This window comes from Camelina sativa, chromosome 6 (genome assembly GCF_000633955.1).
Source record: "Camelina sativa cultivar DH55 chromosome 6, Cs, whole genome shotgun sequence".
NCBI classification, from domain to species: domain Eukaryota; kingdom Viridiplantae; phylum Streptophyta; class Magnoliopsida; order Brassicales; family Brassicaceae; genus Camelina; species Camelina sativa.
Genome location: NC_025690.1, coordinates 15473431 through 15497236, shown reverse-complemented (window position 1 = coordinate 15497236; position 23806 = coordinate 15473431). Strand labels below are relative to the sequence as shown.

General features: G+C 32.1%; 2 protein-coding genes, 1 long non-coding RNA gene and 1 pseudogene across 4 annotated transcripts in view; 2 read left to right on the top strand and 2 right to left on the bottom strand.

Annotated features, from left to right (window-relative positions):
* LOC104791561 (pyruvate kinase 1, cytosolic) lies at window positions 2192-5922 on the bottom strand. The gene is made up of 16 exons (XM_010517477.2): window positions 5708-5922; window positions 5463-5559; window positions 5266-5363; window positions 5019-5174; window positions 4828-4905; window positions 4587-4718; window positions 4385-4465; window positions 4196-4267; window positions 4003-4092; window positions 3774-3918; window positions 3557-3645; window positions 3325-3420; window positions 3170-3237; window positions 2977-3076; window positions 2831-2890; window positions 2192-2601 (listed from the first exon to the last, which is right to left on the bottom strand). The coding sequence occupies exons 1-16, from the start codon at window positions 5774-5776 to the stop codon at window positions 2449-2451; spliced, it is 1584 nt and encodes a 527-aa protein (XP_010515779.1). The 5' UTR covers window positions 5777-5922; the 3' UTR covers window positions 2192-2448.
* LOC104791559 lies at window positions 8462-10715 on the bottom strand (annotated as a pseudogene).
* Window positions 14551-18086, top strand: LOC104791558. 2 transcript variants are annotated; one of them, XR_768925.2, is made up of 6 exons: window positions 14551-14842; window positions 16056-16106; window positions 16666-16765; window positions 16846-17275; window positions 17356-17454; window positions 17614-18086. It is a non-coding gene; the product is annotated as an uncharacterized LOC104791558 (long non-coding RNA). The 2 variants fall into 2 exon arrangements; XR_768924.2 differs by having other exon boundaries at window positions 14553-14842; window positions 16666-16739.
* LOC104699097 (cytochrome P450 76A1-like) overlaps window positions 23324-23806 on the top strand; it is a 3151-nt gene continuing 2668 nt past the window's right edge. Inside the window, exon 1 of the mRNA XM_019246522.1 lies at window positions 23324-23646. Coding sequence (XP_019102067.1) covers window positions 23326-23646 — 321 coding nt within the window. The 5' untranslated portion in view covers window positions 23324-23325. The remainder of the gene's footprint in view (window positions 23647-23806) is intronic.

Sequence of the window (23806 nt, the reverse complement as noted above, 5' to 3'; positions counted from 1 at the left end):
AAAAAGAAAAAAAAAAAAAAAAAAAAAAACGAAATTGGTTTATACGCGTAATCGATGACGCTCGATAGCCATGGCGGCGGAGATAATAATAATACTAATGAAAGCTTTTCTATTAATGTATTTTGCTCTCTCTCTCTCTCTCTCTATCTCTATATTTCTTTCTCAGTGGTGATTTTCTCGGAAAAATGTCGGAGGAGGAGACGAGAAACGGAGAAAGTGAGGGAAAGAGATATATATATATATATCTAAAGAGTATTAAAAGAATGCAGCAAAATGGTGACGTGTACAATGTTAAGATCCAACGATGGAAACTTGTGCCACGTGGCAGCGCCGAACGATCGTGAAAAAGTCCGTTTGATTTGATGTAAAGCATTTGGTGGAAGTAATTAAATTTAAATTAAAATCTAATTAAGTCCTAAAATTAAGATTCTTCCAATGAGTTATGTATTTTTTTTATACATACTGTAGTACGTGTAAACAATGAGGAGGGAGGATGTTGTAACTTTTTTTTTTTATTCCGTTACAAATCATTCGTGTGATTAAACAATTTGGATCTTCGTTAAATATCCTTATGCAAAAAAAAAAAAAAATCTTCTTTTGTTAATCAGAAAAGGTCCAAATTGATTTAAAAGATTTAGGATTATGTTTGGCTAAATTCATAAATGCTTTGATAATGTTTCATCTCATGTTGAGTGATGGTGGCCGGCCCATACGAAAAAATGAGACTAGTCTTCGTTAGAGTGAATCTAACAACATCATCAACATCAAATCAATGAAACCCAAAAGATTCACTTTGTAATATATTCACGTTTTAATTTATGTGGTAAACTATTCTCTGGAGTAGTTGCTAACGTATTTACAAATAATAATGTAGGGTCCTCTCTTTTTTTGTCCAAAGTTTTGTGATGTACATTTACACCATGTGTTTAAATATAGATATACTGGGAATTTAGATCAATAAATGTATTGACGTAGACTGTTGTTAGCTTTCAAATTAAAGAGAACTTAATTTACAACGAGCTGTTCGTAAAGGTTTGTTTAGGAGCAATGAAACATCATTACTCTCTCTCTCAGAAAGCGAATTGTCTGGAAGAGTTTAGGGAATTAATTGAAAACAAGAACATCATAATTAAACTATTCATAATGCATTATTCGTAAATCATAACTCATGATCAAGCGTGAATGTCTCTCTCTTTTGTTTTCTAGATAGAGAGAGGCGTTAAATATTGTTCAAAACCCCAATTCAATGTTCAAACCAACCATGGAAAATGTTGGTCTCCAAACTTTANAAAAAAAAAAAAAAAAAAAAAAAATCAATTGAAAACCTACCATATAAATTGAACACAACCAGAAATCATTATTGATGTAAGACAATATTAATTAAGATTATTTAGGTGGTGTACAACTAATATTTAGTATTCTTTTTCAGTTTAATTTTTGTTAACTACATAATATATAAATTGTTTTTCTTTGGTGGTAACATCATCATTCAAATAATATTCTTAATAATTTTTTGTTTTTTTTATAACATATTATAAATAAGGATTACTTGTCCATCACATATATATATATATATATATATAGAATCATAGATTAGTTACCCCATATTTGGAATCACGATTGATGGTTGAATGTTCAGCACGGTATGCTTCCAGAAATTTTGAATCCGCAATCTGTAAATAATGGTAATGTCCATAACAAACAGAAACTATTAGACTAACGAAGGTTAATTTCACTAACACATGGCTGTGGACTAATCGAAATAAATTTAAAGATAATCAAACAAAGTAATCGAATTAAAATATGAAAACGGTATGGTGTGTGTACAAGGTCCAGAGATACGAAACAAATTTTTTTATAAAAAAGACTCTTGTATCATCAATGTTATCCAGAATGACAGAATATAAGAGTTTGTTGTTGTGTAACTCTATATTGGTTTTTTTGTTTTCTCTTGCCTTAGATATTTTTATTTTCTGATGGCTCCCTAGATAATCAGTTTTTGCTTCTTTCATTAATAATGACAAAATACGATTTTATCAACCACCAATTTTAAGCTTCACTATGTATATTCAGAGGAATAAAACCAATAATAAATTATGAAAAAGAGATAACTTCATGTGTAGAGATGTGACTGCAAGAGAAGAGAAAATAGTCTAAAAGGATAGAAAACTTTGTCACAGATCGAAAAAAATAGGGAATGTAACACAGCTTATTATAAAATTTGCTAGGCATTGTATACTCTTTTATCATATGCTTAAATTTTGAAGGTAATCAAATATAGCGAAAAATAAGGGGCAACCCTTATAGACATCAAATCTCCTAAGTGCAAAAAAACCAAAAGTCCCGGAGATAATATACTCACTCCGGCATTCGAGTCATCATCAATTCAAGGCAACCCAAAATGCAGCCAATTTTATAATGTTTTGATTTTTTTTTGTGAGGCAAAAGTTAATCCTCGAGCTCGATGATCTTAACCACAGATGCATCACCAACTTTCTGGCACACCACTACTCTGTCATGGGACTTGATCACTCCAGCATGCTTCCCATGGTCTAGAGCAACCTTCAGGACTGACTCGTTTGTCGCACTTGTTGATTCCGCCTTAAAAGAGACAGCAAAGTTTCATTAAAAACGTTTGAAAGACTTGTACTATACTTGTGTTTCCAGCCATATTCAAACAGAACACCAAACAATATTGATGATACTAAAGGCACAAGTCTTGAGAGAGTGATATTAGTGTAACACATATAGGGTATCTTTGAGTCAGTGTCTTTATCTCCAATAGAGAGGAAGATATAATATGCAGTTGAAGAAAGATAACAAGACTTACAGGGTGACGAGGGTCAGCGAGCATTGGGAAGAGGCCTCTGACAATAAGTGACTGCCTCGCCTGATAAGAGAGATACACGGGTTAACCTTGTAAGAAATTGGAATGAATGTAATCTATAAACTCGACAGACCAGGGGAGAAACATACCTCAAAAGCTCCACTAAAGCTCCATTTCAGCTGATTTGTCTTAACCCTGGGAATAACAACAGAAATAACAGGCATCGTTGGCCTGTATTTCGAAATCAACCTGCACGTAATTCAAAGGAATAAAAAATACTTTCGAGAAATATAAATAGATCAAACGAAATTAACAGTTTAAGCCAAAAGAAATGCTATGAACCTGGCTGCTCTTCCAGAAGAGGTGAAGCATATAATTACTGATGCCTTAACCTTGATGGCTGCCCGTACCTGATCAAGCATTAATTAAGCTATATTAGAAAATTTGCATTTCTAATCATTTCTTACGTCTCTCTGCAGCACAGATGACAGACTTACAGCTGAAGAAGCAATCGATTCCAAGTGGGTCATAGGTTCTCCAACATACTTGACAGTCTTCTTGAAGTACAAATCTTGATTGAAAACCTTCTCTGCCTATGAACAGATAAAGAAACTGTGTAAGAGCAAATCTGAAGACAAGCCACAATTTGGTTGCACATAGTTACAAGATGCATGGGATGTAAAGATAAAAGCAACAAAATGATACAAAAGAATATATCATGCAGCCTACCTCAGCACAGATCCTACCAACAGTTGATATTGTCTCAACAGGGTACAATCCACGAAGGGTCTCAGCACCAAGAAGAATTGCATCACTTCCTGCAGGAAGTAAGATGGAAGTTATGATAGAAGCGATGATAAGAATTTCCTTCCAGCATTTCATAACACTTATCAAACCAAGCAGATTCTGCTAAGAATTTAAGAAGCATATTTAAGGATAAACATACCATCTAAAACAGCATTAGCAACATCCGTTGCCTCCGCACGAGTTGGTCGCAAGTTGTCAGTCATACTGTCAACAACACGGGTAAGAACGGCTGGCTTTCCAGCCATGTTGCAATGGTAAAGAGCTGCCTTTTGAAACAAAAACACCTACAATAAAACCCACCAAGGTAACTATAAAAAAGTGTGAAGTTTGGTGCCGGACAAATCAATTTGAATGACCAACCAACATACCTTCTCTGGGGGTAGATCTATCCCCAAATTCCCACGTGAAAGAATAATTCCATCAGCTTCTTGTAGAATCTCATCAAAGTGGGTTAGTCCCTAAATAAAATATAAAATTAGCAGCTTCCTCTTCAGCGAAAAAAAGAAAGAAAAGGTACTGTGACATCATACAAAGCAAAAAATCAATACATATTTCACTTACCTCCACATTCTCAATCTTTGCGAATATTTGTGTTTGGGAGAGGTCACCCAACTTTTTAAGCATTTCACGGGTCTGTGTTATGAAACAACAATTAGTCATTGTTCAAGCTTATAAGAAGAACATAATTAACAGTGCATGCACAAAACAGTACGACACAACAACTGAAGGGCAGCATAACAAAATACAGACCTGGCGAACATCCTCCGCATGTCGGCAATAAGACAATGAGAGAAAATCGATTTTATTTTGGACTCCCCATGTGCTTATAACCTAGAGGATATATCAAATAAATACAACCTGGTCAAACACACGAACAATAAATCCAAAAATGTATTATTATAGAGGGAACAAAGTGAACCACTGAGATTTAAAGATTAGAAGAAACTCTGACCTCCTTATCCTTCTCTGTGAGAGTTGGCAGATCGATGTGAACTTGAGAGGCATGCAAAGTGAAGAGAGAACCAGCCAGAGTAGCAGCATTCCTAGACAGGCAAATGACATCATCTCCTTTAACTTCAGCAACCTGCAAATTCGTTTGGGAGGTAGGTCTTAAAACATATACATCTAAACGTCTAAACTTTGACATAGAGAAACAATCAAAACTATATTCGCAAGCTTCAAATTTTTTTTACCTCAAGCCAAACTGAAGTTGTTTCACTACCAGTGAAGAGGTATTGCCCAACAAAGATAGTATCTCCTTTCTTCACCGCCTGAAAACATCAAACAGAAACACACATCACACACCTATACTACTAAACACTATAACAATTTGATTACATATATAATATCATCTCATTCTCTATAAAGAGTCATAAGAGAGAACCTTGGCAAGCCCATTGAAATTAATGGGAAGAACTTCAGAAGAGGCTTCCTGATCTTGATTCGGTGTCAAAGTTACAAGGCCGTCAGCTTTCAAAGTAATAGCTTTCTCAGATTTGTTAATAACTTGCAACTCAGGTCCCACAGTATCAAGCATAACCTAAGTAACCCAAAATCAGACATCTCAGCTCAGATGCATATAGCAAATCTAAAGTAAAGTTGAGAGAAGAGAAAGGAAAAAAAAAACATACAGCACAAAGCTTCTTAGTGCTCCTCACAGCAACCTTGAGATTATCTAGTGTCTCCTGGTGGTAATCAGAGTCTCCCCAAGAGAAATCAAATCGAGCCACTAATTACAGAACACGAAAACATAACTATTAGTGTGTGACGAACCTAAATCAAGTAAACAAAACTGGAGAAACACAAAAAGAGAAATAATCGTTAGTACCAGACATGCCGGCTTTGAGACAACCGGAGAGAGCCTCGACGGATCGGGATTTAGGACCGAGAGTTCCGACGATCTTAGTCAATGCCGGGAAGAAACTCTGAGAAAAAAAGATCAGATCAAACCTCTACAACGAAGTCGATGCTTACATGAGCAATCGATACATGTGAAAAATCTCAAATCGGTGAAGAATTGAGAAATTAGAGCATTAAACAGGAAGGGATGGGAGGGAGAGAGAGAGAGCTCACAGATTTGGAAGGCTCGAGGATTGAAGCCATCCTGATCGGCTCCTCGAGAAGAAGATGACTGGAATGCATCTTCGGTGAAGTGATTGGAGAGAGAGAGAGATCTCAGTAGTTTCGACGGTGACGGGAGAGAGACGCAGACTGAAAAAAAAAGTTCGAAGGGAGAGGTTTGGTGACCGTGGAATATGCTTTCTTCTACTCCGTTCAATGATATTATTACGCAACGGTGGCAAAATAAATGATAAAGAAAAGGAAACAAGTCGACGCTTTTTTTTTTTTTTTTTTCTTTCTCTTACTCTTTAACCTATACATTCTCCATTTAATGCAAATTATACCCCTATGTTCTTTTCTTATCAACTTAAACCCTAATGTTTTATGTTTGGTATACAATATATACTTTGTTTAAACTTTTTCAATTTAAATATATATATATTACTTTTTCATATTCTAAATTCTTATACGTCAGTTAATTTTAAGATCAAACAATATGCTAAAGCATAGCTCCTCATCTCCATATAACAAAAGTTGCATGCCAATATTTTTTTATTCTATAACTAACTATTAATTTTAGTATAATTATTTTTGATCGATTTGTCATCTAATATTTATACTTGATTTTGCTAAATTTTTCAAATTCAATCCATATTTCTAACTAGTTATCTTACATTTAATAATAAAATTAAAATATATATACTTAATTTAACATTAAGTAAAAATTATATTGGGAATGTCATCAAATTGTTGGCTCAGCGAATAAGGTGGCAATGGCTATTACTAAAAGTGTCACGCGAGATGGTAGCTAAAAGTGTCACACGAGATGGTAGATTCCAATCTTATTTATCACTTGGAGGACCATCGTGGTTGCATGATCAAATGAGGAATGATATTGACCATTAGGATGTTTAGACTATAGGAACAACGAAGGAGTGAAGGAAGAGATTGGTGTCAGACTCATGGTTTTTCCTGATCACTCTGTTTTCAGCCGTATCACTTGGAGAATCGATTGACTTCAGTATCAAGTGTGGTTTGTTGCACTTTTAGTTAGTGTTATTTGTTTTAAGTTTTTTTTTTGTATTTTTCTCAAACTTTTGCTTCTATTAGACGAAAAAAAAGAAGCAAAAGTTACAAACTATATATATATATATATAACATCAAACTATATATTTGTTTTTACTAAATAGAAAATTTTCTATTGCATCACACAAAAACCTTCAGACATTGTAAAACATACAAGATACCTAAATTTACATAGTTGCACGACGAAAATATTTGGTCAGATTTTTAAAAAGACAATTTTGTTTTTCTTTAATTCATTCTTGAATTGTCGATATCATAAAATATTCAACTCATCAACATATCCCAATTATAAAGAATTTGGCGTGAAACGTTTGGGCATATATGTAATAGTTTACATCTCTTAAATACTCAGCATATATATATTCAGTGATTAGGTAATGAACCAATTTTGTATTATACAAAATTATTACTTTTAAGATTGTTGAAATTTTTACTTTGGAAAGAAAAAGGACTTCTCTAAGAACTAAAGAGAAACAAAAATTTGGAAAAATACATTAGTAAATATATTTATATATGAGATAGCTTTTTTAATAGCTGAAAGTGGAAAAAATCAAAGAAAGAAAAAATATAATAAATTGTTCCATAATTATATCAATTGAAAGTCCATTCTTATTAATTGAAAGAAAAAATCATAAGAATTTAAGTTCTATTAAAAAATAGATTACAATTTAACAACATAGACATCGTATTTGATAATGTTTTGTAGTTTTTGAATTATTTATTTTAGTAATTACATTAATAAAGATGATACGATAAATAGTACGAATGTAAAATATATGCATTTAAATAACATCAAGCTAAAACTAGAAGGACTGGGTGAAAATTACATTATTTTATTATACACCATAGAAACTGGATCTGCAATAAGCTAATTGTTTAGGACTAAAATCGTAAAGAGCTAGTAGGCACGTGGAGCTGTGGATGATTTTTTACGACCGGATAGTTTAGTTTCGTGGGGGAGGGGTCAAACAATTCCCACGCGCCTCTTTTAGAGCATATGCGAGAACTTTGGTCGGCCATGGTGTGTTAATTGTTAGGACTTGGTAGGAGTTTGTAATCCAAACGCTTATTGTGCATGTCAGGTGGTACGTTAACATACACATGTCCATTTGGTACGTACGTATCTCATGTTTTATTGAACACGAGAAGAATATAATTTCTATTTTCTTCGGTCAACATTGCTATTATTTTGTTGGGTAATTCGCAACAACATTTTCCAGATTGTTGTCATTATTTTCTCTTGTATTATAATCCTTCGAATAAACTACATTGTGTGCAATTTGTAAACACCACATTTTGATCGCTTCACAAGAACACGGTTTCGAGATCCCGATTTGGTATTTTTCCTATTAATATTCCTCCTCCTTTAATGATACCCATCCACGCTAACTTGTTTTGACCGCGTGATTATAGCATTCTTAGAATATTATTTTCCATAGTTTTGTATTTTTGCATGTTATCGATCTCATATTCACTGTGTATGCATGTGTTCAAACATTCATGAGAAAAAAAATATAGAGAAGATTCATCGTTAACAACCTACACACTTTTCTAAACCGTGTTCTTAAAACTAGACGGATTCGTCATATGATACAATGAAATATGATCCAGCCTTGCATAACAAATTAAGGTTAAAAACCAATAGAAAACTAAACCATCATAAACGTTTTAATTAGTCATAATCCATGTGTGTTTCATTAACTGTGCTCACCTCTTATTGTTGTACAAACAGATTCTTTATGTTGTGTGTCTCTTTGTCTCCCATTTTTCTATGTGATGGTATTGCTAAAGAACCTAAATTCTCTATGCCATCCACTAAAACACTCTAAACTCAAAGTCTCCCTCCCAGTACTCTAAGCCCAAAGACAAAGATGATGGAGTGATTAATTTTTTTGAAATTTCCTCTAACCTTTGTGCTCCTATTTTCCTTTGTCACTTTGGTTCGATGAACAGTCGTCTCTCTATGTAGGGAAGAAAATGGACTATCGGGTAGATTTAAGTCTTGGCTGTCTAAAACTTCACAGTGTATCCTCCTGATGAAAAAAAATAATATGAAGTACTAAAAAAATTCTTAAAATCTGTTTGTTTATTATATAAAAAATTATTGCATACCTATCATTGTATTTGTAGGTAGTGCATGTGTTCATAATGTTATCTTCGGTGTTTAGATAATCCAGAAGATAGCTCAGCCGTCCCGCTTGTTCTTCTTGTTCCTCCTCTACAAATAAAGAAAGTCATGCAGTTTACCTTTTTATTATTTAATATTGAGATCATATTATGTTCTAAGAAGAGTTATAGTTACCATCTGTTGTTAGCTTGAAATCATTGGAAGAGAAACCGACATAAGAGTAATCATTAGGTAAGGACCTAGAAACTGATTGCATGTGTTCCTCAAGAAATTGCTTTTTCATTAGTCTTGAGCTCTCGCTAACCCGCATCGGCACTAAAAGCAAGCAACACAAAATAAACAATTTAGGTAAAATAGTAAAGACAAGATTGGTATATATATACAGAGAAAAAGGTTTCAAGAATGTACTAACCAGTAGTGTTCATCTCTGTGTCTTTGTCAATGTATCGAGATCCATACCGGATGTCGTGTAGAGGCTTGTTGTAGCCAATGTATCTACTGGAGCATGATTTTTCCCGATATGGCTTGACTAGAACACGAGCTCCACAAATGAAATGAGGATTTCCTTTAGCAAGAATGTGTTTGGCGGTTTCGGTGTAAGCAAAAGTTACAAATCCAAACATTCTCATTTTCTGAAAAGGAATCCTTACATCTTCCATTGGTCCGAATTTGGAGAAGTAGTTTGAAACATCATATTCACTGAAACTACTCTCTGCCGGAAATGTTAAGTAAATCTGTCTAGAACCAGCAAGAATCGCTCCTTGTTCGTTTCTCTGATCTCCGTGTATTCCACAAATTTTGATACATCTTCTGCTAGTACAACTGAATGTTGCCCATGAGGCCTACAAAGTTCAAACACCATTTACCAAAACAACACCTAAACTATACTTCCTTGACTATTTTGTTGTTAAAATGTGTTTAGTAATTAACTAACCTGTCGATGAGGCGGATGGTGTTCTTTAAGCGAGCAAGAAGCTTGGTGAGGCTGTAGCCAGCTTTGCCATGTCTTTGTGACTCTGTGAGATATCCTTCAGCTTGAAGGGTCCTACCGTACTTCTCATAGTACATCATTGGCAATGAAGCTATGGAAATTGGAACACCTCTTCTTGATTTGAGTAGCTCAATGATCTCTCCTTCTAGCTTCTCAAGAGAACAAGAGGAAACAACATGCTCATCGTCGCTTATGTTGTTGTTTGGATTGAACATCTGAGAAAAACTATCTCTCTCCGGTTTGATTTGTCCATGAAAGTACCTACAGTTGTTGCCGTGTTTGCAGAACCCTTTGTTGAAGTAATGGCAGATTTTGACTGGAAACTCCGGTAAACTCGGTGATCTTCGACTCGTTCTCAAAGACAAACCTTGTTTCTCCTGAGAGAAGAAACTAGTTGAGAATTCATGGCTACTCATAGAAGAATCCTCAAAATTCAAGAACTGAACATTGTTTTGCAATGATGAATCCATGTCGTTTGTATTCTCCCAAAAACTTGTCCTCATGGAGAGAACCGAAGGAGGAGAGACAGTAACCAAAAGAGATTGGTTTGATGATGAACCGGTGAATGGTCTGAATTTACGGATTTGAATGTGATCAGAAGAAGGAACGTTGTAATGAGAGTTTTTAGCCAATTCATATATGACACAGTTGATCATGGAACGCATCACCGAATCTGGACAGAATGCGAGACGGATCATGTCACGATCGTTGTGGTCTTGCATCAACAAGAGATAACCAATGATCTTCGATGCATTCACTGGCTCAAGTTCATGGACTCTGTTGTGCACAACATTCATAGCTTCTGTGAAATTCATCTCTAGTAACGTAACGTTACGTCTTCTCTCAAAAAATGTCCTGCATATATAGCAAATCATTCAAAAATTATTATAACAAGTTTTAGTCAAACTCTACTAATTAAATCATAAAATCGGACAAGTGAGTAGATGATGTAGGCTCACTAATAAACGCACCTGCATGTTCGTATATAAAAAGATTTGCATCGTAAGTAAATCAAAGATCAAAAGCTATGTACATTGTCATGGATCGGATAAGAAAAACTACTAGACAAATCTGAGTCGCCAATGTAATCAAAACAAAATTTAATCCCAACACACTCTTGTATATATTTTTTTACTTAAGATTCTTACATCTACTCTATTCTTTTTAACTAAGAAAACAAATTATATTTGGTAAATTACACTCATAAATTAAATATAGAGCATATATATAAGCCTAAATTAAAATACATATACAATTTACTGAGTCAATCTAAACAAAAAAAAAAAACAATGATCTAAAAATGAAATAATCGATTACCTGTGTGTCAAGAGGAGAAGAGTCTTTGGGAATTGAAGAAAGAATGTCTTTGACGAAATAGATAAACCAAAAATCAAAGCTGAGACACCTCTTCACCTGAGCAAAGTTTTTTTTGTCATTTGCATATATTATCTTCTACTTCTTTTGTTTCCTTTGTTTTTGGTATGTGTGTCTGTTTAAAACACCACTCCTAAACAATAAAAACAAAACACAAACCAACACTCTTAAAAAGGAACAAACGGTGAGACAACAACTTTTGTTGTCACTTCAATTTTGTATATATAGTATACACAACTCTTATAGCTCTACGTACACATGTGTGTATATATATACAGCTTTGCTAAAAATAGCAAATGAACTTACTATCATGATCATCCACGAATTGAGATCTTGACTTGGCTTTTTTTTACTTTTATTTGGAATTTTTATCATTTTATTGTTTTTTTTTAATTGTGTTATCTTTATATATATATATATCTTCTCCACATAGTGTCTCACAAAATTAGGGATGAAGAACTCACATTTTGTAAATTGCATTTTTAACATTGTAAATGACTTTTTTTGCCAATAAATGATTTGTTATGATAACTAAACCTACTCAACAAGATTCATAGTAAAATTTAGATAATGATTTTTTTTTATCTAGTAAAGCTTTTCATACTTTAAGACTTATATATATATATATGCAAACTTCACATATATAGGATCAATACATAAATCTTATACCTTGTATTTGTATATATAAACACTCAATCATATCAAATAAAAAAGATAATTAAAACCAATGTGATCTCCGTCTAATTTCGTTCAAGATCTATTTGACCTAGTTTCTGATGTGTTTATGTTTATAGCTTTTACCAAATATTTTTTTCTAAAAAATATTATATTTGTTATCCATCTCTACACATTGACTCACAACAAAATTAGGATGAACGAAAACCTAAAAAATGATGTAAATGTTTAATTTTAAACAGTATGAATAATGTGTTTTGACAGCTTACAAAATAAAACTAATCAAGTACTATATTAATATATCTTATAATTTTCTTGATAATTTTTATATATTAGTATCATGTATATATGTATGTAGTGTATATACTATATAGACATTTGCCAAGTATAACATATATAAAATAGTTTTGCTAAATATAGCAATAAACTAATTATTGTGATCTGTGACGGATTTGGTACGAAATCTCTGACTTAATTTATCTTTTGATATATGTTTAGATGCTTAGAGATTTTACTATATATATTTATTTTTATTTTGCTTATATATCTTTTAGAGATTTTACTACATGCTTAGAGATTTTACTATATATATCTTTGCATATTGTTTGCATATATAATATACACAACTCTTATAGCTCTACATACACATGTGTTTATTGATACCACTTTGCTAAAAATAGGAATAAACTTACTATCATGATCATCGGCGAATTGAGATCAATCTGACTTGGCTTACATTTTGACTTTTATTTGTTTTTTTAAAAGTTGTTATATATTTCTTTATATCTTTTTATATATATATATTTCTTTATATATATATATATATATATATATATATATATATTTTCTCTACATATTGTCTCACAATATTTGGGATGTTGAACTCACATTTTGCAAATTGGTTTTTTTTAACATTGTAGATTAAACGACATTTTTCGGCAACTAAAAATGATTGTTTTGATAACTAAACCTACTCAACAAGATTCATAGTTATTAAAATTTAGATGATAATTTTTTATCTAGTAAAGCTTTTCATCAATTTAGTTGTATATATATATATGCAAATTTCACATATATGGGATCAGATACATAACTCTTATACCTTCTATTTATAGATATATAAACACACAATGATGTCAAATAAAGAAGATAATTAAAATTATTGTAATCTCCGGCTAATTTGGTTCGAGATCTTTATGACCTAGCTTATGATGTGCTTTTGCTTAGAGCTTTTACCAAAAAAATAATAAAAAATAATTAAATTTGTTTATTTATCTCTACACATTGAGTCTCCGCAAAATTAGTATGAATGAAAAACCAAAAATTATGTAAATATTTTTTGAAAAAACAGTATGAATAATGAATAATACTTTGTTTTGATAGCTCAAAAAAAGAAAACTAGTCAACTATATTAATATCTTATAATTTTGTTGATAAATGTTTTATATATTAATAACTGATATGTATGTATGTAGTGTATATACAATATAAACCTTTGCCAATAATAGCATATATAACACAGCTTTGCTAATTATAAAAAATAAACTAAGAGGGGGTATTGAACTAATATTTTAAAGGATTGTAGAAGATTCTTAAAATCTGTTGTTATTCAATTAAGAATTTTTAAAAATCGTATGAAATCCAATGTTATTCAACTAAGATTTATGTAAATTCCTTTAAAATAATTCAGAATCTCTTGTTATTCAATCAACAATTTATAAAACCAACCTTAAATCTTCTGTTATTCAAAATATCACAACTTTTTTTTTAAAATGATATTTTGAATGATTATAGGAGACTTTCTTTTTTTTTAGTTGATAAACTAGGGATTGGACCCGCACGTACGTGCGGGGTTTTTTTTTAAAAAAATATTTTTCAGGATTATGAGTTCTGATTTTTGAAAAATCATTTTTCAAGATTTTGAAATTCATATCTCGAATGACTTGTATTCTATTAGATAATTATTTTTAAAAGTTAATAATACCAACTTATATGGGCTGATTGTTTTCAATTAATATGTGTCTTAATGTTATTGTTTTTGTTCTTATTGGTTCGATGGAAGGAAAGCAAAAAGAAAACAAAAAACCGAAAAGAAATGTAACGGCAAAATATCTAAGATTCGGATCCGCACATACGTGTAGGGTTTTATTTAAAAGACAAACTTAAGATTATTTACATGAAAATGTCAAATAATATTACATGTATATTTTATAAACTAATCCAAATATTTTTAACAGTTTGATTAGGGGTGTTAAATCGGGTTTGGGTTCGGTGTTAAAATAACAGTTTGAATTATTTTATCTATTTTTGAACAGAAAATCTGTCTTATCTCATCCTGTATCCGTCAGAAAAATTTATGGAAGTATATAAACCAATGTTTTTAGACACGGACCGGTCTAACCGCGACCCGGTAGGTATTACGGTCCAGGTAACCTCTAAAACCGTAACAAATAAAAACCCGTAAAGAACCAGAAAAACCCGCTAAAACCCGTGAACCGGTGGTTGAACCGGCGGTCAGACCAGCGGGTTGGTCTCAAATTAAACACTTACTACTACTTAGACATAGAATTTGTTTTTGTCTTAAACTAACGAAACCCAATATTAATTGGGCCTTGACTTTGCTGGCTCTTTCTTTCTTCGATGACACAAAACCACACTTTGTTCTTCTCTTCGTCTTCCTCCTCTCTTCTTCTTTCAATGATTTCTTCTGCAATTATTCTTACTAACTCTCTTCTTCTCATGCTTGATTCTCTTGCACATGATTGATCAAAGATGAGATTCCTACAGTTCCTACTCCGAGCCTTTTCCGGCACCTCTTATGAGGACTGGATCTGGTGCTTCTCAAGATAAGTCGCAGCTCCAACCATTGTCGCCACCATTTTCATGCTCAAAGGTACTGCTTGTAATCCGAGCATACACAACCCTTGTTATTGATCCATCAATTTCATCTCTATTTTTCATTACTTCTTCAATTCAAAGATTCAAGTTTTAGCCTTTTAGTTTTCTACAGATTTGGGTATTTCTATTTTTTTGTTTTAATTCATAATTCATGGGGTTTATTGTGGTTTCTCTGAATAAGATTCGTGGGTTTTGTTTGTTTCACTGGAATTGTTTTAATTCATGTATCTTTCTCATCACTCTCAACTTAAAGTTTTATCATTGAGTTGTTTATCTTCAAAGTTAAGAGTAAAAAACTTAAAACCAAATTCCTCTTCATATTTCTCCAAGTCTATTGGTTGAACATACAACTTCTTAGAGGTGGATGATTGTTCGGTTGCCTCACCATTAGAAGGGTAGACACATTAGTCTCTTGTAAAATAAGTCAAGGAGAGTGAAACCTGATATTAGGCAAAATTCAATTATACGTAAACCACAGTAGCTTATAGGCAAAGAACAGATCACGAGAGAATATAAGATAGTATTAGAACCTGATCACCATCGTAGTTGGATTCACCATTTCAGTTGAATCATCAATGACTAACTATGCTAGAAAGCCATCCTTTTATAGTACCTTAGAAACCTTGTAGGAGACCTTACCATGGCATCCCACAAAATTTCTCTTTCCACATACACCAAGAAAATATAGGTCTTACCAATCATATTATTGATTGGTTATGGTAAATTTTCATGGTCGGTAACCTGTTAAGAATATAAGATGTGATTAGGAACTTATTTCGATTATATAAGAAGATAAAGCTTTAAATATAATAGGACCTCATCAAGTGATTCGGCCTTGGTCTTTGTGATCAAGGCATCATTTTTTATTCATCGCTCTCATCCTGATTGATTTTATCATTGATTTGCTTATTCTCCACTTTCCAGGAACAATAACTCTCTGAAACATGCTGAGTTGTTGTTTTTTAACAGTGGCATGAATCATGGTTCCTGCAAAGTGCATAGAAACATACATATATAAACTAATAAACTAATGAAAAACGAATATCATAAATAAAACAAACTATTTATATAAGCTTACCGAAACATCAGACAAAATCATTTCTATGGTTTCTCTGGACTAAGTGGTGTATTGCTTCCACGTATGAATGATTTTAACTTGAATTCTCCAGCTAGTCTTGAACAGATTTTGTTTACGACTTGAATTGCAGGAAGCGCAGCCATTTCCGTTAAGCCGTAAACAAAGTGAAGAAAGTATGAAGGTATTATTATCCCGCTTTCATGAATAACATGTATTTATAGCATTTCAAGATTAAGTAGGTAATTAAATCTTACCTTATATATTTTTTGATTTGAATCAGATAAAATTTTATTAGATTTCCTAATTGTTTGCAATGAATTGAGGAAAAAAACGTTTTGGTATGATATTAAGAATATTTTCAAATGACTGATATCTTTGTCTTTTGCGAAATCAGTTATTGATATATTCGGTATGATAATTTTTGGTAACTGTTTGTGCAGGTTTTAATAATGATCGGTTTAGTTTTTGTTGTTAAGGTTTTAGACTTGTATTTGTTAATTTGTTAATATTTCATAGATATCAATTTGTTTTTTCGATTATCGTTTTTAATATAATTATGATTGTATTTCAAGACTGGTTAGTTGCTATAAACGGTATGTTTCAAATATTATGATTTTGGGGGTTTTAATGTCAAAGAGTGTTGATATGGTTAGTTTCTAATTCTCTGGAAGCCAGTATTTATAGTATTATGATAAATTAGCATAATTATCTCCCTAATTGTTTATTGTGTTCTATGACAGATATAATTATTATCATATTTCAAGATTGGGTTGTTGCCATAAACGGCATTTTGCGAATATTCAGATTTGTGGAGGTATAATGTGAAAGAGTGTTGTTATGGTTGGTTCCTAACATAATATTTTGTTTGTGATAAATTGACATATTTATCTCCCTAATAATTTAACACAATTTGTTCACAGGTCTGTTTGGAAACGATTGTATTCTAAACAGGATCCGAATAAGATAATACTTACTACTAAGGATCCGCGTTCCATTATTTCTGTTAGATTACCATTTTGTCCTCATGTGTTTTTTTCCTTCTTCTTGCTTTTTGTAAATCGTAGGGGCATTGTATGTCATACATACTTAATTGTTTTTTTTTTTATCCCTAAGTGCTTCCCAATTAATAGTATAGATACCACTCTCAAAATTATACCATTTGAGATAGAATTTTGAAGGATTTAAAAAAAAAAAAAAGAGATGATCGATTTCTGCAAACCTTCAATCAAAATATATTTTTCTGGGAAACAACACTGGGGGGAGAAGGATCGATTACAGTCTTGAAGCTTCGTTCCTGAATCAAAACACCAACATCTCTGTTTGGTAAGCTAGCTGCATTCGTTGCTTTAGGTGCGTAGTCTCTCTCGCTCTCACACATTTGTTTGACAGTCAGTCTTCCACACCATAAATAATTCTTCAATATATGACAGTTCAAAAAAATTCAGACGGAGGAGGCAAAAGAGTCAGGTACGGAGCTCAAGGCAAACCTCATCTTGGAATAGGTTGCGAGGTGCTGGATAAGACTGATGGTATGTGCTTTGACTGAAATGATAGTTACTTGGTTTTGTTAGTATCGGCTTCTTTTGCTATGAGAGCCTCTCTTAGTTTTAGAAGTTACAAGTAATTTACGTTTTTATATGCATTCGACAACATTGGATCATTTGTCACAGGTTTACTTTTATTTTCAGATGCTCATTCTGCTAGAAGTGAGAAGAGCCGAATACCACCTGGAAAGCATTATGAAAGAAATGGGGGTGCTGAGTCTGGTCAAAGAGTTCCTCCTGGCACGAGTCCTGCAGATGTGCAATCATGCGGTGATCCAGATCATGTGCAGTCGATAGCTGGAAGTACAATGTTGCAGTTTGCAAAAACGAGGAAACTATCTATAGAACGGTCGGACTTGAGGAAGTATGTTTGACGCTGCTGTAGTTCTCTGGGAAATTGGGCTCAAAGTTGGCTACTTGCAGGTTGAATTATTTTGGATATGTTCTGGGAAAGTGGCCGTAACTATTAAACTGTAAATCGAAATCATCATCTGCTTTTTCCTGTGTCTTAGTATGACTGTTGTTGATATTTCCACCAAATTTCATAATTTTCTGGGTTATTTTGCTACTTCATTTGTGCTCTGCATTAAAACTGATGAAAATGCACAATTTTGTGATATTTTGGTTTATTTTGGATGTTTTATATCCTGAATTGTGGTAAAACCTTAACTAACAGTTAAAATCACGATCCCACCGTTGAATATTTAGGTTGTCGTACCGTGAAACTCCCCACCAAATCTCAGCTCGATCAGGTAAGTTTTGGACCACCAAACGCTGTTCCAAGGAGATAACCTCGAATCTGATTTCTAGGGTTGCAGGTTCGTACTGTTTCAGATATGTCTTGCGCAGGAAGCAAACCACATAACTTCTTGAATATAACTCCGATCGGACTTCCGTCAGTTGCTACGAGCTCGTGGCATGATAGTGAACGCGCTGGTGATTTTAGATTGATAAACTGATGTCAAATCCGGCGTCCGACGAGCCTCCAAAGTCGCCTCTTCAAACTGTTCTTATTTCCTTCTTAACTCTTTCTTGTTCTTCTTTTCTCCACCTTCCAGTTACTCCGGCGTTGCTCCTCCACCACCACCGAGGCTTTCCACGGCCATGACATTGATAAACAGACCCCACCAGTGTTCCCAAAAGCTCCATGACGTCTACTTCTCTCCCCTCTCTACACATCCCATTCTCTCACAAAATAAACCAAAATATCACAATTTTGAATGTGTCGTTGAAAATATTTGAGTCAAATTTTCCTTTTTTTTGGATTGTGAAATATTCTAAAGTCATTCAAAGTTTATAATAAAATCTCGCAAAATCACATTTCATTTTCTTTCTTTTTTAATATAAAAACTCTAAAAATAATCAAATCTTCTAAAATCTCATTAAAATTTTTCAAAATTCTAAAATATTAAAATCCTACATAATCCTTTAAAAATCAAGTTCAATACCCCCTCTAACTATTATGATCTGTGACGGATTTGGTAAGAGATCTCCCTGACTAAGTTTATTTTTTGTGTATGCTAAGATAGAGCTTCTACTATATATATGTAAATGAGTTAACACTTCTTGAGAACTAAATTTTGTTATATATATATATATAGAGAAGGAATTACTAACTTTGAAAACTAAGGTTTATATAATAACATACTATTGAATACGCTATCAAATCATTAACCGATTGAAAAACTTAAAAAATTACATTAATTTCTTATTTTGATTATCTTATTTTTCTTTATATTATGTTAATCACTAATTTTAACACCTTAAAAAAATTTATATTGTAATCAGTTTTCTGTATAAATTTCTTTTTACTATATGATTATAATAAATAATAATTACAATTAAATTGCAAATATTTTCCTTAATAATTGCACATATTTTCCTAGTAAAATTTGGAATTTAATAGATAACTTTCCTATTAAAATTACTGATATAATATATTACTTTCGTTTTTATATACTTTTCAAAAATATTAATTGTAATCCTTTTATGTTTCAGTTTTTTTAATTTTTTATAATTATTAAATAAAATTTCTTTTGACACATGTCAAAATATTATCGATATGCTTGACACATGTCACGATTATATGAGTTACTAACTTTGAAAACTAAATTTTATATAATAAAATTATGGATAAGTTTGAAATTTTAACTTAATACTAATTAATAGATTATAGTAATAAAATAAGGTAATTTATGTTTGAAAATGTGAGATAAGTACAAAATAAAATAAAAGTGAGACGTACCGTCCAATAAATGAACAATCTTGGCTTGTTGTCATTGTATAACAGCTCACACACCTAAATAGTTAAATAATAAAAATTATTTATTGTATTAATCACATTTTTATAATTAAATTAACGGATTATGAAAGAAATAACCAATACAAAGCAAAAAAACATAGTATTCCAAACCTGCCAGCCGACTTCAATAGTGTTGAGATCTTTTGTCTCATACTTTCCCGAAGTTATCCAAACTTGGGAAATACTCAACTCGCCACGGTTTTCAACAACTGGTTCCCACAAGTTAATCGTAGCTATGGTCCCATACAGTTTCTGTTGGTTATCCGTAGTCACCTCTGCATACTATTATTTTCAACCAAAAAGATACTACAATTAATATAAAGTTATAAACGGCTAATTTCTAAAACATTTACTACTGTTCTATAATATTTGTAAACTAAACAAACTTCTAATTATGATGTCTGACAATAGATACAAAAAAACATTGATCTTGATTCCAAAATTCAATAAGAAAAAAAATCAGACCCGGCCCAGTTAAATATTAGGATATTCTCTAATCTAAGCTACGTACATACAGGCCCAGCAATATACAATATGAAAACTAACATACATGATATGGAAAAACCTTCGGCCATAAGGCCAGAAACAGAAACATTTGAAATAAAAGTTTCGTTTGACCATAATACACTAATACACTATAAAGAAAAAAGTATAGACTAAAACGTATACTTTCTTGAATCTACACAGTTTAAAACGTGTAACAAATACAGTAAAATAGTATATATTAGGATTAACCGCTTTACGTACATCGTGTTGGTAACTACCGTTAACCGTGCCCGTTTAGGGTTTTACCCGATGATCCAAATCGGTTACGTTTTACACTGGTATAGTGCCTAGGGGACACTTCACCTTGCTGATGTGCGTTTCATATGTTGGCATTCACTTTTTGCCAGTCATTCTAGGAATCTCTGACGACGATTTCTGTAACAAAAATTAGTTTGAAAATTTTAAGTAACAAGAAATTAAATTATAAATGATAATCAATACATACTGCAACAGATAAAAATAAATTTTTAAAAAACGTAATAAACTGTATTTTGTGATTTTGTAGAATATGAAGGAAAAAAGCTGGTTGGTCATGTATACCGATGCAATAATGGACCTCATCTGAAGCCTGTAAAATTAAATTTCAAAAATATAAAACATATTAATATATTTTACCACAAAAAAAATCAGCAGAAAAAAAATATATATAAATCTATTATCATTGACCATAACAAAGATGGGTTTAGTTAAAGAAAAAAAAATTACACTCATTTTTACTCATTTTGAGATGGTTTGACTTTAGATTTTTGAGGTTCTGTTAGCTCAATCTTGTATATTACTCTCTTGGTCATGATATTCCTTATATAATATAATCAAAACCAGTTGACAAAAAAAAAAACTTTAGATTTTTAATCAACAGAGGACGCAAAAGAAGAGGACAAAATGAATGATTAGCTTGGGTTTTATCACAATTTGACGACAAGTCTCTCTTCTTCTCTTGTATAGTACAACTCGAGTTAGACAGACGTGGTGCGTCACCTCAGGTGACGTGGCGTCAAATGTCCGCAGAGCGAAGAAGACCCTACGTGATAATCAGTGTTTTCTTTGGAAAAATGGTATGGCCCATTTACTGGGTTTTTTTCTTTTTCTTTTTGGATGAAAAAATTGTGGGCATATGTTTAATGGATATTTATAGAATTAGGTATTTTGTTGATTGAAACTTTAAAATAGAATACTTTTGTTCATACTTGCATGTTTAGGATGGAGAAGGGAATATATATTTTTAACCTTGTTATTATTGAGTTTTATTCCAGTTTTGAATCTTTAAAAACCTAAAGTAAGACCAGATCCGAGCTACAGCGCGGAAAATATTTATGGATATATACGACTCATAACAAATTAGAATATGTTACATTTTTATTTTGCTATAATATTGTTGATTATGGTAAACCGTATAATTTTGTAAAGAGTTTGGATAAAATAGTACTATTAAATATAAAAAAAAAAGAATATAATAAATAGTAATATAATGAGTTTTGATATAACAAAAAGAAATAAAACTGAAAAAAAATTGAGCACCACGAAGAATATTTGTGGATACTATGATCCATAACAGATTGAAAAGTCTCATATTCTTGTAACCTATATATTTTCCATAATAATCTGGAAAAAAAATAATAGAGATAGTTAATTAATATTTCCTCTGTTTAACAATGTGTCATTTGAGAAATTTTTTTGGGGTGTTATTCTATATTTCTAATGTGCTTTTTAATGTTACATTTTTTTTGTATCCCTAAATCTAAAGATTTTTTCATTGAATTTAAATCATTAACCACTTATTAAATAAAAACAAACATGTATAATTTCATACTTTTCTTAATTTGTATGAAATGTTTCAAAATGACATTTTTTATGAAACATAAGAATTAACTTTTTTATATGATAAATTTGTTGGCTTGGCTCTAACGTATGTATGCATTTTATATTATTTTATTTAGGATACATAATTGAACTCATCTACAAAAAGTAAGCACATACAAAATTTTAAAATTGTAAGTTGGTATGCTTTGTATAGATTTCTTAACTATGGTTTCACTATTTCTAATTTTCTCCTTTTTTTGAGATTTAGAAATTTTTTGTTTTCTAATATTTTTCTGTTAAGATATTAGGAATTGGGTGAGAAATGTGTATTGAATTTGGTCTACAATATGATTAAAGATATCCACTAAAAATTTTTATAGGAGAAATCTGTTGGCTCTAATGCATGCATTTCATATTATTTATTTATGATACGTAATTAAACTCGTATGGAAAAACTAAGCACATACAAAATTTTAAAATTCTAAGCTGGTACCTATAGTTTTAAAGAAAAAAAAACCAAAAAATACTTTATTTATATTTTATTTGGATGTTTAATATTTGATCTTTTTAGATTAGAAGAAAAATACTTCATATAAATTATCATTGACTTAAAGTAATTTGATATTTAAATGATTGCTAAATTCAAATAACGTTCGTCACAGATCACTTAACACTAACAGCTGTTAAAATATAACCAAGCGTGGTTGTATCGAGATATAAAAAAAGAGAAATTACTTTATTTAAAAAGTGAGGATTCTGATAGAATCTGGAGTCGAACCATGGTAAAGAGTCATAGTTTACTCACTTTTAACCACTACACTACAGCAATATCTCACTTAAAGTTGTTTTTAATGTGCTATATATATCTACAGAAACATGTGTTTATATTTTAACATCCGTTAAGTGATCTGTGAGTAGTAAGTACACAACAAACGCTCCTGAGGTTCTACAACAATCATCGAATGGGCCTTCTAGTTTTGCACTTTTGCCCCACTTAAACTTTCTTAACATAATCGGATGCTTTAATGGGCTTACAGTGAAATGTACTTACAAAGCGATTATATCCGATAAAGATTCCTAACATAATACCGACAAGGTTGCATAAGATCTATGAATTATTTAACATTGTCATGATTTATAAAGAGGCCTGATTACAACTATAAAGTAGAAAGGTTTGTATTCATATTCAGACCAAAACAAAACAAAAAATGATTAATCAATTAACGAACAACGAGTTAATTGGATTATTTACATCCATTGCCCTTGTCATATACGTTACATGTCTCCTCCACACCAAAAGTCGTACGAGACTGCCTCCGGGACCAAATCCCTGGCCAGTGATCGGCAACATGTTTCAACTCGCTGGTTCACCGCCGCACCACTCATTGACTAAACTTTCACGGCGTCACGGGCCTATCATGACTTTGCGGCTCGGGTCGATGCTGACAGTTGTGATCTCTTCGAGCGAAGTGGCTCGGGAGATTTTTAAGAAGCACGACGCACCGTTGGCTGGCCGGAAGATTTACGAGGCGATGAAAGGAAGGAAGAGTAGTGACACCTCGCTCATCACGGCTCAGTACGGTGCGTATTGGCGGATGCTGCGGCGACTCTGCACCACTCAGTTCTTTGTCACGCGCCGTCTTGATGCTATGAGTGATGTACGTTCTAAGTGTGTTGAGCAGATGCTTC

What these genes read in the sequence shown, in the direction of transcription:
- LOC104791561 (XM_010517477.2), bottom strand. Translation starts at nt 5,776, where the DNA reads ATGCATTCCAGTCATCTTCTTCTCGAGGAGCCGATCAGGATGGCTTCA. An exon ending in ATTTCAATGGGCTTGCCAAG is followed by an intron (nt 4,906 to 5,018) that starts GTTCTCTCTTAT and finishes TGATGTTTTCAG; the next exon opens with GCGGTGAAGAAAGGAGATAC. An exon ending in TGCTAATGCTGTTTTAGATG is followed by an intron (nt 3,646 to 3,773) that starts GTATGTTTATCC and finishes TACTTCCTGCAG; the next exon opens with GAAGTGATGCAATTCTTCTT.